Source organism: Pan troglodytes, chromosome X, assembly GCF_028858775.2.
Source record: "Pan troglodytes isolate AG18354 chromosome X, NHGRI_mPanTro3-v2.0_pri, whole genome shotgun sequence".
NCBI classification, from domain to species: Eukaryota; Metazoa; Chordata; class Mammalia; order Primates; family Hominidae; genus Pan; species Pan troglodytes.
The window spans coordinates 36700788-36713784 of record NC_072421.2 but is presented as its reverse complement, the minus strand read 5'-3'; the positions used below and the strand labels follow the sequence as shown (position 1 = coordinate 36713784).

The following is a 12997-nucleotide window of genomic DNA, read 5'->3' as shown; positions in this document are numbered from 1 at the left end:
GAGAGAAGAGAAGAGAGAGAGATCTGGCATCTCTTCCTCTTCTTTAAAGGACATCCATCCTATTGGATTAGGGCCCTACATTTAACCTTAATAACATCCTTAAAGGCCTTATCTCCAAATAAAATCACATTGGGGGTTAGGGTTTCAACATATGAATTTGGGATGGGGCACAATTCAGTCCATACCAGACACAAATGACAAGAAATATATTACTGCAAATATATCCATACAAAATTTATTATAAAATATAACATCCAATTACAGAATATTGTTTCATAATATAACATATATGGTATTGCTGTGGTCTACATTATACCCCTCCACAAAGTTCATATGTTGAAACCATAAATTTCAGGACTTCAGAATGTGACTGTATTTGGAGTTAGGGTCTTTAAAAAGATAACTAATGTAAAATGATGTAATTAGAGTGGTACCAAATCCAGTTTGGCTTGTGTCTTTATAAGAAGATGAAATTTGAATACACAGAAAGACACCAGGGAAATGGGTACACAGAGGAAAAACCACGTGAGGACACAGCAAGAAGAGTTTATCTGCCAGCAGAGAAACCTCGGAAGAAACCAACCTTGACAATACCTTGATCTTGGACTTCTAGCATCCAGAACTCTGAGAAAAAAAATTTACGTTGTTTGCTCCAACTTGACCCTCTCATTTGTTACATTCTCCTTCCTGAAATGCAAATTTTTCACCCTTTCTTTTACCACTTTTTATATTTCACAGCATTTTCTTCATTCTTATATAAATGTCCTGCGATGCAATTTCCATGTTTTATTCCTTATACCACACAAATTCAAAAGGTAAATCTCTGTGAAAGAAAATGTTAAAAAATAAATATGTAATGAACATTGGCCCCATTCCATGCTCCCAGTGATCCTGGGTGTTAGAAATTCCAGATGAATGAGATGTGGTTTCTGCCCTTAAGATGCTCACAGATTTGTAGGATTCACTGACTCAGGGATAAGTCAGCAGAGTTGAAAGTGATTTACAAAATTCCACATAGCTGTGTTATTTCCTTAACTGATATAACCATTCTCATTCTCCCATTTAGATTGCGTGCAGAAGGATACAGAGAAAATGCAAAATTGCATCTCCATGTATCTTTAGGTCTTCTACCCAAAGAATCTCTTTACAGAAATTCTGTTATTTGTGATTAACAGGCAAAATTTCACCCCCACCTATCCATGCCAGATGGCACCTGAGAAAAGGTAGACTCATTGTCAAATAAATACCGTTTTAACTTCAGGTTTTTTTACTTTCATGATTACCTTCTAAAGCCATGTATCTAATATTTATATTTTTCATTTGCTATTTTATATAGAAGGGTTCCTCAAATTGTATTAAGAACTCTCAGAATTAGGATCATCCATGCTGGATTTGGGCTTACACGAGACAGGGAGAGGGATTCCTATATTTGTACATGAAGGTCGGTGACTGCATTTCTGGATACTTGTTCTTTTTTTGCTGTGCCTCTTCTCCACCTGAAATGTCTGTGTCATGTGGGCATATGCTGCTGATGTCTGAGATGGGGATCTTCTGTCTCTGCCCTTAGGCCCGTCAAGGACCAAGAGGTCTCCTATAACTGACTCAGCCACTCCCTAGTCCTCATATATTTGTCATTCCTATTGTGGCATCAGGGCCAGACAACTGCCACTCTTCTGCCTCTCCAGTGGCGTCCCTCTAACATCCCAACACAGAAGCCGCCATGACAAACTGCCTGGATCTTGATTCAGTCACCTTAAGTGATTTAGAACCTTCTAGCTACCTTGCAATCCACAAGGAACCAAGCCAGTCTTGCCTTATTACCATGATATTGAGAGCCTAAGAAATGAAAGAAAATATTTTAAGTAACATGTCAAAGTTTTAATACACAGTATCACTAGGGACTCAAAAATCCTGATTTGGAAATAAAAAATTGAATGTCAAATCTTTAATTTGTATTCCTGCTATAAGAGTATTCTTCTTGCCCTCCATCTCTATTCCTGCTAGGATAGATGAACATCTCTGAACAACTATGGAGCAGATTCCATAAACAAAGAAGCAAAAGAGAAAATCACAATAATATATCTAAAAATATATTAACCATATTACATAAACAATTATAAGTGATAAATGCCATTTTAATTGTATAGGAGCATGGAAGAGGGAGTAATAACATGTTCAACTCGATGCTAAATAAATTACTGCCTATGGATGTGGGATGTTTCAGTGTACATGGATGTTGCAAGCGCAGGCTAAAGAAGCAATGTAAATTCACCAGTACTCTTCTCAGAATGTAAATGTACATTGTTTTTCCATTTCTTGGCGACTTGCCATTTAATCTTTGCAGAGGAACACAGATATTACGACAATTATTTTTCCTACCTTTTGCATCAACCATTTAAAATTCCTTTCGCCTTCCTACTATTTTAATATTAAAAGACTTTATCTATGCAGACTAAAAGTCCACAGTACCCATAAATTGAGATGATACTAACAATAGTCTGAGAAATAAAGCTTGTTGGTTTCATCCCTTTTTAGCTAAATGGATTTATGTATTTGCTGTAGACCAGGATTTTCAAAATGAAGGTAATGGATCAGAAATATCAGCATCACCTTGAAACTTGTTATAAATGAAAATTAACTTTGAAAAACTCAATGGGTAAGGGTCAGTAAACTGTTGTTTTAACAGACCCTCTCAGTGATTTTGATGCATGATAAAGTATAAGAATGATTGCCTTAGATTAAAAATCCAATACATCATAAAATGCTTATTGGCTATTAAGCATTATATATTTTTCAAAATGTGTGAGATATATATATACTTAACCATATATATATACGTGTGTGTATATGTATATGTGTGTGTGTGTGTGTGTGTGTGTGTGTGTATTTGGTTAGAAAGGAAAATAATATCAAAGTCTATCTATCTGCTCATTTATCTAACTATCCAAGCCAGAGTTACATGCTTATATGAGCACATCCAGGCACTTACTTGAGAAAGTCCAGAAGTGAGGAATGTTGCAAATGGAGTTGAATTACCCTTTTTTCATGGTTATCTACAGGTAAAGATTGACTTGAATTAATTCCAGGTGGCATTTTTCCACTCAAATGGAGCAGCACATCATAAATGGTCTTATTATATTTGGAAAAGTCATTCTGTCTGGAAAACTTTTGGGGTGGCGAGGTTGATGAGTAGAATTGCATTTTATATACATCCCTACGAGAAAAAGACTTAAAATTAAAAACAGTCTCAAAATGTTATAGTATGAGGGAAAAAAAACATGTTCAATTCAATGACTAAATGAAACTCTATTAAAATCAACTAAGTAAGAAACTCCATAATACACTTCACTAGGCTACCATTTGTTGGTCAAAAAAGATTTGTTAAATATTATCATAGATTTCCAGTATCTCATTTAAACACACATAATTATCTAATGTTGCAACTGTCAAATCTGAAGTATTAGATTATGAATAGATTGGATCTTGAGAAACAGAATAGAGATTGAATTTAAACCCATCACCTACTAGCTGAGTGAGTATGGCAAGCTATCTAAACTCACTGAGCTCAATTTTGCATGATATAAATTGGAGATAATGAGGTCTATAATAGTTTCCAAGATAGATTTCAAATGTTTATCACACATGTATATACAAAAATAATGTACACACATTTTCTCAGTATTTGCATTTTAATGCTTAGAAGGGCAAATCCTGCACATTGGCTTAATAAGCAGGGATTTTCATTTTAAAGATAAAGCCCACAGATAACATATATTCCTCTGTTCTTTAAATCAGATACTGCAATCTCTAATTCCTAGTAATATTGCACAAGGTTGTGATGCATACTGACTTTAAATGAAGTTAAAAATTACCACTATTCTTGCTGTCTATAATTTATTAAATATCTCACACCACATTGTCTAACTGTTAGCAATGAGAGTCACAGATGTATCACTTGCTTAGATTGACAAATAAGTACCCGAGGCCATTTTGAATGGCAGTTACCCACTTTGGTAGATAGGAAGTTCACACAGAAGAAAATACGTTCCACTGGGCAAGAAATAGACTACCACTGCTCAAAATATGGCTCTTCCACTTATTGCATGACATTATAAAAGTTACTTGACTTTTCTGTTCCTTAGTTTCTTCATAAGTAATGGGTATGATAGAGCTAGTGTATCCTGAAGTTACCAGCAAAGAAACAAATATTTTATGGAGAAAATTAATACCACTATTGGTCAAGATTAATGCAAATTAAAAGGAACAATAAGCAATAAAAATAGACATTCAGGGATCCCAGGTATTATAGTTGTAAGACACAGGTTTTAAACTAACCATATGTACTATGTTCAAAATTGATAATTTTGCCATAGAACAATAAGTTATATAAAATTTGACTAATGGAGCATTCACAAATAAAAATCTGAATAAATAAAATTAAGAAATCAATGGATGAGTCTAACAGTAGATTAAATCAAATAAAAACAAAATTACTGCAATGAAATATAGGTCATAGAATAGTATTCATACTGCAACATTTGAGAAAATAAAAATCATCCTACCTGCAAGACTAATGATGCAGAAAAAAGAACAATGATGTTGATAAATATATAGGCAAATATGAACTGATTAAAAACCATAATTAAACAAAAATAATAGCATTAAACATTATTAAATCATTATTGTTTAATAACTCCATAGTTGCCTATATACAGTTTAACTATATTCATTTTGCTCTTACATATATAGTAATATGTTAAAGGATTTTGTTTATTTTTCAATTATGAGAATCCCCTATTTGGAGATTGAAAATATTCAAAAGTCTCACCCATCACCATCACCAGCAAACATGCAGTAAAATGATTAACAAATAAAACTCTTTTAAACATAAGAATTGTAGAATATCTCATTATTGTTATACTAGTGTGCAAAAGTAAGAATTCAAGGAACACAACTAGAATGAGTTATTATAGTCATTTTCATTTTAATACTTAGCTTGAATCTAAAGTCAAGTTTCTATGACTTTGTTGGACACTGTTTACAGTATGAATGGGCAGGATGCCCAGAAATGGAGGTGACACTTCATTTTAATACTATTAAATTTATCAGTGAGCTTGCCAGCAGCTCAAAGCTGCAAAGAGAAAAGCATGCTATGCTATATATATGTGCATATATATACATACATATATAAGTATATATGTAATATATAAGTACATATACACATATATGTGTATACATACGTACATGTATACATGCATGTATACATGCATATATGTATACTACATCTATATGTATGTATGCACATGTGTGTGTATATATATAAATAAAAGTCAAATGTTCCTGAATCAAGCTGGGGAAACATCCTGCAAAGAAAGGTGAAATATTATTAATAAAACATAATTTGGAAAAGTGCTCTCTTGAAAATGATGAGTTTTAAACTGACTCTCTACTGCCAAATACAAAAAGAGTTGGTGAATATGATTAATGAAATTAGAAATACATAACTATATTAACATAATCCTAATTAAACTTATTAATAATAGCTAAGATTTACTGAAGACTTACTAGGTCCTAAGGTCTGCTCTGACATGCATTAAATATATTATCTCATAAATGTTACAACAACTGTATTGGTTAGGTATTATCATTATCTCCTTTTTTACAGATGAGAAAATGGAGGCATAGAGGAAATATTTTCCTCATTTCAGATCCTCTTGTTATGAAAGATAAAACATTCTACAGGATGGATTTGATTTTCTATAAGATTCTATGTATTATACTAAATGAGAGGCTCTGGGATGGAATAGTTAGCTTTGGAACAAGCTTTCCTTAAGCTTCCCCTTAAGCTTCCTGACTGGCATTCTAGGATGTGTTATTTGTATGTGGCAGCTGCAGGAAGCTTCATGCTAGAGTGGAATCCTGGGACAGCACCTACATGTACTGCAATTACTTCTCTCAGAATAAGTGGGACTTCCAGTATGATTCAAATGACTCTATGATTAGTTGCTTAGAGATCTTCCCAGTGGTGTTTATAGAAAATGTTATTTGTACAATTCACCCAGCTTGAAAAGAATAGACTATAATATTTACTACATTTTCTGTGATTATCTCTGAAACATAAATTGTGTTTTCTTGTCTATTTCAAGGGCTACTTCTATCTTCTGGTGATTTGGGGAAGAGCAAAAAAGAAATAATACCTAAGGGCTTCTAGGAACTGAAAACAGACTGATGCCCAAAGTCATTAATTATAAAGGAAGTACAAATTAAAATCCCAACGAGATATTATCTCACGCCTGTTAGATTGACTTATAAGAAATATGAACAATAACAAGTTTTGGAGAAGATGCGGAGAAAAGGGAACCCTTGCACACTTCTGGTAGGAAGGTAAATTAGTACAGTGATGTAGGAAACATTATGGAGGTTCCTCAAAAAAATAAAAATAAAACTAGGGTTTTCTAAGCATAAAATCATAACATCAGTGAAGACAGAAGTAAGACTTCTTTTATTTGGATGCCTTTTGTTTCTTTCTCTTGTCTGCTTGCTCTGAAAAGGACTTCTCATACTATTTTGAATAGCAGTGGTCAGAGTGGGCATCCATGTTTTGTTCTAGTACTCAAGGGAAATGGTTCCAGCTTATGCCCATTCAGTATGATATTGGCTGTCATAGATGGCTCTTGTTATTTTCAGGTATGTTCCTTTGCTGGTGACTCTGTTGAGATTTTTTATCATGAAGGGATGTTGGATATTATTGAAGTCTTTTATCACATCTATTGAGATGATCACACAGTTTTTGTTTTTAATTCCTTATATGTGGTGAATCATTGACTAATTAGTGTGTGTTGAATCAACCTTGCAGCCCAGGAATGAAGCCTACTTGATCATGGTGAATTAGCATTTTGATGTGCTACTGGATTCAGTTTTCTAATATTCTATTAAGGATTTTTACATCTATGTTCATCAGGAATATTGGCCTATAGTTTTCTTTTTTCAATGTGTCTCTGCCAGGTTTTGGTATCACAGTGATGCTGGCTTCCAAGAGTGTGTTAGGGAGGAGTCTTTCCTCCTTGATTTTTTGGAATAGAATCAGTATAATTGTTAACAGCTCTTCTTTGAATATCTGGTAGAATTTGGCTGTGAATTCTTTTGGCCCACGGCTTTTGTTAGTAGGTTTTTTATTACTTATTTAATTTTTGAAATCAATATTGATCTGTTCAGGGATTCAATTTCTTCCTGATTCAATCTTGAGAGGATGTGTGCTTCCAGGAATTTATCCACATTCTCTAAATTTTCTAGTTCTTGTGCACCGAAGTGTTCATAAACATCTCTTAGGATCCTTTGTATTTCTGTGGGATCAGTTGTAATGCCACATTTAGTGATTTTGATTGTGCTTATTTGTATATTCTCTCTCTTTTTCTTTCTTAGTCTAGCTAGTAGTCTATCAATCTTGTTTATCTTTTCAAAAAACCATGTTTTGGTTTTGTTGATTCTTTGCATATATTTTTGAGTTTCAAGTTCATTGAGTTCTGCTCTTATTTTAGTAATTTATTTTCTTCTGCTAGCTTTTGGGTTAGTTTTCCTAGTTTTTCTTTTTTTTTAATTATACTTTTAAGTTCTAGGGTGCATGTGCACAATGTGCAGGTTTGTTACATATGTATACATGCGCTGTGTTGGTTTGCTGCACCCATTAATTCGTCATTTACATTAGGTATTTCTCCTAATGCTATCCCTCCCCCATCCCCCAACCCCACAACAGGCCCTGGTGTGTGATGTTTCCCACCCTGTGTCCAAGTGTTCTCATTGTTCAGTTCCCACCTACGAGTGAGAACATGCGGTGTTTGGTTTTCTGTCCTTGTGATAGTTTGCTCAGAATGATGGTTTCCAGCTTCATCCATGTTGCTGCAAAGGACATGAACTCATCCTTTTTTGTGGCTTCATAGTATTCCATGGTGTATATGTGCCACATTTTCTTAATCCAGTCTATCATTGATGGATATTTGGGTTAGTTCCAAGTCTTTGCTATTGTGAATAGTGCTGGAATAAACATACATGGGCATGTGTCTTTAGAGTAGCATGATTTATAATCCTTTGGGTATATACCCAGTAATGGGATCACTGGGTCAAATGGTATTTCTAGTTCTAGATCCTTGAGGAATTGCCACACTGTCTTCCACAATGGTTGAACTAGTTTACAGTCCCACCAACAGTGTAAAAGCGTTCCTATTTCTCCACATCCTCTCCAGCACCTCGTTTCCTGACTTTTTAATGATCGCCATTCTAATGGATGTGAGATGGTATCTCACTGTGGTTTTGATTTGCATTTCTCTGATGACCAGTGATGATGAGCATTTTTTCATGTGTCTGTTGGCTGCATAAATGTCTTCTTTTGAAAAGTGTCTCCTCATATCCTTTGCCCACTTTTTGATGGGGTTGTTTGATTTTTTTCTTGTAAATTTGTTTAAGTTCTTTGTAGATTCTGGATATTAGCCCTTTATCAGATGGGTATACTGCAAAAATTTTCTCCCATTCTGTAGGTTGCCTGTACACTCTGATGGTAGTTTCTTTTGCCATGTAGAAGCTCTTTAGTATAATTAGATCCCATTTGTCTATTTTGGCTTTTGTTGCCATTGCTTTTGGTGTTTTAGACATGAAGTCCTTGCCCATGCCTATGTCCTGAATGGTATAGCCTAGGTTTTCTTCTGGGATTTTTAAGGTTTTAGGTCTAACATTTAAGTCTTTAATCCATCTTGAATTAATTTTTGTATAAGGTGTAAGGAAGGGATCCAGTTTCAGCTTTCTACATATGGCTAGCCAGTTTTCCCAGCACCATTGTTGCTTTGACAATTTGACAGAAGTAGGCTTCAGAAAGTCAATAATAACAAACTTCTCCGAGCTAAAGGAGGATGTTCAAACCCATCTCAAGGAAGCTAAAAATCTTGAACAAAAGATTAGATGATTGGCTAACTAGAATAAACAGTGTAGAGAAGACCTTAAATAACCAGATGGAGCTGAAAACCATGGCACTAGAACTACGTGATGCATGCACAAGCTTCAGTAGCCAATTTGATCAAGTGGAAGAAAGGGTATCAGTGATTGAAGATCAAATGAATGAAATGAAGCGAGAAAAGAAGTTTAGAGAAAAAAGAGTAAAGAGAAACTAACAAAGCCTCCAAGAAATATGGAATTATGTGAAAAGACCAAATCTACGTTTGACTGCTGTACCTGAAAGTGACGGGGAGAATGGAACCAAGTTGGAAAACACTCTGCAGGATATTAACCAGGAGAATGTCCCCAACCTAGCAAGGCAGGCCAACATTCAAATTCAGGAAATACAGAGAACACCACAAAGATATCCTCAAGAAGAGCAACCCCAAGACACATAATTGTCAGATTCACCAAGGTTGAAATGAAGGAAAAAATGCTAAGAGCAGCCAGAGAGAAAGGTTGGGTTACCCACAAAGGGAAGTCCATCAGACTAACAGTGGATCTCTTGGCAGAAACCCTACAAGCCAGAAGAGAGTGGGGGCCAATATTCAATATTCTTAAAGAAAAGAATTTTCAACCCAGAATTTCATATCCAGCCAAACTAAGCTTCATAAGTGAAGGAGAAATAAAATCCTTTACAGACAAGCAAATGCTGAGAGATTTTGTCACCACCAGGCCTGCCCTAAAAGAGCTCCTGAAGGAAGCACTAAACATGGAAAGGAACAACCGGTACCAGCCACTGCAAAAACATGCCAAATTGTAAAGACCATCATTGCAAAATAAGCAGCTAACATCATAATGACAGGATCAAATTCACACATAACAATATTAACCTTAAATGTAAATGGGCTAAATGCCCCATTTAAAAGACACAGACTGGCAGATTGGATAAAGAGTCAAGACCAATCAGTGTGCTGTATTCAGGAGACCCATCTCATGTGCAGAGACACACATAGGCTCAAAATAAAGTGATGGAGGAAGATTTACCAAGCAAATGGAAAACAAAAAAAAAGTAGGGGTTGCAATCCTAGTCTCTGATAAAACAGACTTTAAACCAGCAAAGATCAAACGAGACAAAGAAGGCCATTACATAATGGTAAAGGGATCAATTCAACAAGAAGAGCTAACTATCCTAAATATATATGCACCCAATACAGGAGCACCCAGATTCATAAAGCAAGTCCTTAGAGACCTACAAAGAGACTTAGACTCCCACACAATAATAATGGGAGACTTTAACACCCCACTGTCAATATTAGACAGATCTACGAGACAGAAGATTAACAAGGATATCCAGGACTTGAACTCAGCTCTGCACCAAGCAGACCTAATATACATCTACAGAACTCTCCACCCCAAATCAACAGAATATACATTCTTCTCAGCACCCCATTGCACTTATTCCAAAATTGACCACATAGTTGGAAGTAAAGCACTCCTCAGCAAATGTAGTTTTTCTACTGCCTCAATGTGTGAAGTTTAATTTGAGATTTTTCTTTTTTTTTTTCTTTTTTTTGAGACTGAGTCTTGCTCTGTCATTCAGGCTGGAGTGCAGTGGCACGATCTCAGCTCACTGCAACCTCCACCTCATGGGTTCAATAAATTCTCCTGCCTCAGCCTCCCTAGTAGCTGAGACTATAGGAGTGTGCCACCATGCTTGACTAATTTTTTGTGTATTTTTGTAGAGATGGGGTTTCACCATGTTGGCCAGGCTTGTCTTGAACTCATGACCTCCAGCAATCCGCCCACCTCAGCCTCCCAAAGTGCTGGAATTACAGGTATGAGCCATTGCACCCAGCAATTTGGAATCTTTCTAATTTTTGAGGTAGGTGTTTAGCATTATAAACTTTCCTCTTAACAATGTTTTTGCTGCATCCCAGAGATTTGCTGTAACTGACAAATTACTTCAGTAAAGTTTCAAGATACAAAATCAATGTATGAAAATTGGTAGTGTTTCTATACACCAATAATGTTCATACTGAGAGCCAAATCAAGAAGGCAGTACTATTTACAATAGCCACAGAAAAATAAAATACCTAATAATACATCTGACCAAGGGGGTGAAAGATCTATACAAGGAGATCTATAAAACACTGCTGAAAGAAATCATAGATGACACAAACAAATGGAAAAACATTTTATGCTCATTGATTGGAAGAATCAATATAGTTAAAATGGACTTACTGCCCAAAGCAATCTACAGATTCACTGCTATTTCTACCACATTACCAATGCTATTTTTCAAAGAATTATAAAAAAAAAAACTTTTCTAAAATTCATATGTAACCAAAAATAAGCCCAAATAACCGAATGACTCCTGAGCAAAAAAAAAAAAAAAAAAAAAAAAGCTGGAGGCGCTGTATTACCTGACTTCAAACTGTACTATAAGGCCACAGGAACCAAAATTGGATGGTACTGGTATAAAAACAGACACAAAGACCAACAGAACAGAATAGAGAATCCAGAAATAAAGCTGTATAGCTACAGCCATCTAATCTTCAACACAGTCAACAAAAATAAGCAATGGAGAAAGGATTCTGTATTCAATAAATGATACTATGATACTTGGCTAGTCATTTGCAGACGATTAAAAGTAGACCCCTAACTTTCACCATATACAAAAATTCACTCAGGACGGATTAAAGATTTAAATATAAAGTCCCAATCTATAAGAATTCTAGAGGAAAACCTAGGAATCACCATTCTGGACATTGGCCTTGGGAAAGAATTTATGTCTAAGTCCTCAAAATCAATTGCAACAAAAAGAAAAAAGTGACAAGTGGGACCAGTTAAACTAAAGGGCTTCTTCACAGCAAAGGAAACTATTAACAGAGTAAACAGACAACCTACAGAATGGGAGCAAATATTTGCAAACTATGCATCTGACAAAGGTCTAATATCCATAACCTAGAAGGAACTGAAACAGTTTAAAAGCAAAAAACAAATAACCCCATTAAAAAGTGGGCAAATAACATAAACAGACACTTTTCAAAAGGAGATATATAACTGGCCAACGAACATATGAAAAAGTGCTCAACATTACTAAATATCAGAGAAATACAAATCAACATCACAGTGAGATACCATCTCACACCAGTCAGAATGGCTATTACTAAACAGGCAAAAAAAAGGGATGTTTGTGAGGCTGCAGAGAAAAGTGAATGTTTATCACACACCGGGGCTTGTTGTGGGGTGGAGGGAGGGGGGAGGGATAGCATTAGGAGATATACCTAATGTTAAATGATGAGTTAATGGGTGCAGCACACCAACATGGCACATGTATACATATGTAACAAAACTGCACGTTATGCACATGTACCCTAAAACTTAAAGTATAAGAAAAAAAAGAAAAAAAAAGAAAAGTGAATGTTTAAATACTATTGGTAGGAATGCAAGTAAGATCAGCTACTGTGGAAAGCAGTTTGGAGATTTCTCAAAGAACTTAAAACAGAAATACCATTCAACCCAGCAATCCCATTGTGGGGTATATATCCAAAAGAAAATAAATCATTCTACCAAAAGCCATATGCACTTGTATATTCATCACAGCAATAGTGATAGCAAAGAGATAGAATCAACCTAGTTCCCCATCAATGGTGGACTGGATAAAGAAAATGTGGTATATATACACAATGGAATACTATGAAACCATAAAAAAGAATGAAATCATGTCATTTGCAGCAACATGGATGCAGCTGGACCATTATCTTAAATGAACCAAATACCGCATGCTCTCTCTTGTGGGACTGAAATATTGGGTACTCATGAACAAAAAGATGGCCACAAAAGGCACTCAGGACTAACAGAAGGAGACATGAGGGAAGGAAACAAGTGTCGAAAAACTAACTGTTGTGTACTGTGCTCTTTATTTGGGTGACAGGATTATTTGTATTCCAAACCTCAGCATCACATAATATATGCATGTATATTGCACATGTACCCCTGAATCTAAAATAAAAGTTGAAATTATTAAAAAATAACAACAGGCTGGGTGCAGTGGCTCATGCCTGTAATC

At 35.3% G+C, this 12997-nt stretch overlaps 1 protein-coding gene across 1 annotated transcript in view; it reads right to left on the bottom strand.

Annotated features, from left to right (window-relative positions):
* Positions 1-12997, bottom strand: part of CFAP47 (cilia and flagella associated protein 47) — a 463486-nt gene that overhangs the window by 295375 nt on the left and 155114 nt on the right. The window contains exon 30 of the mRNA XM_054677051.2: positions 2990-3214. Within this exon, the coding sequence (XP_054533026.1) occupies positions 2990-3214 (225 nt within the window). The remainder of the gene's footprint in view (positions 1-2989; positions 3215-12997) is intronic.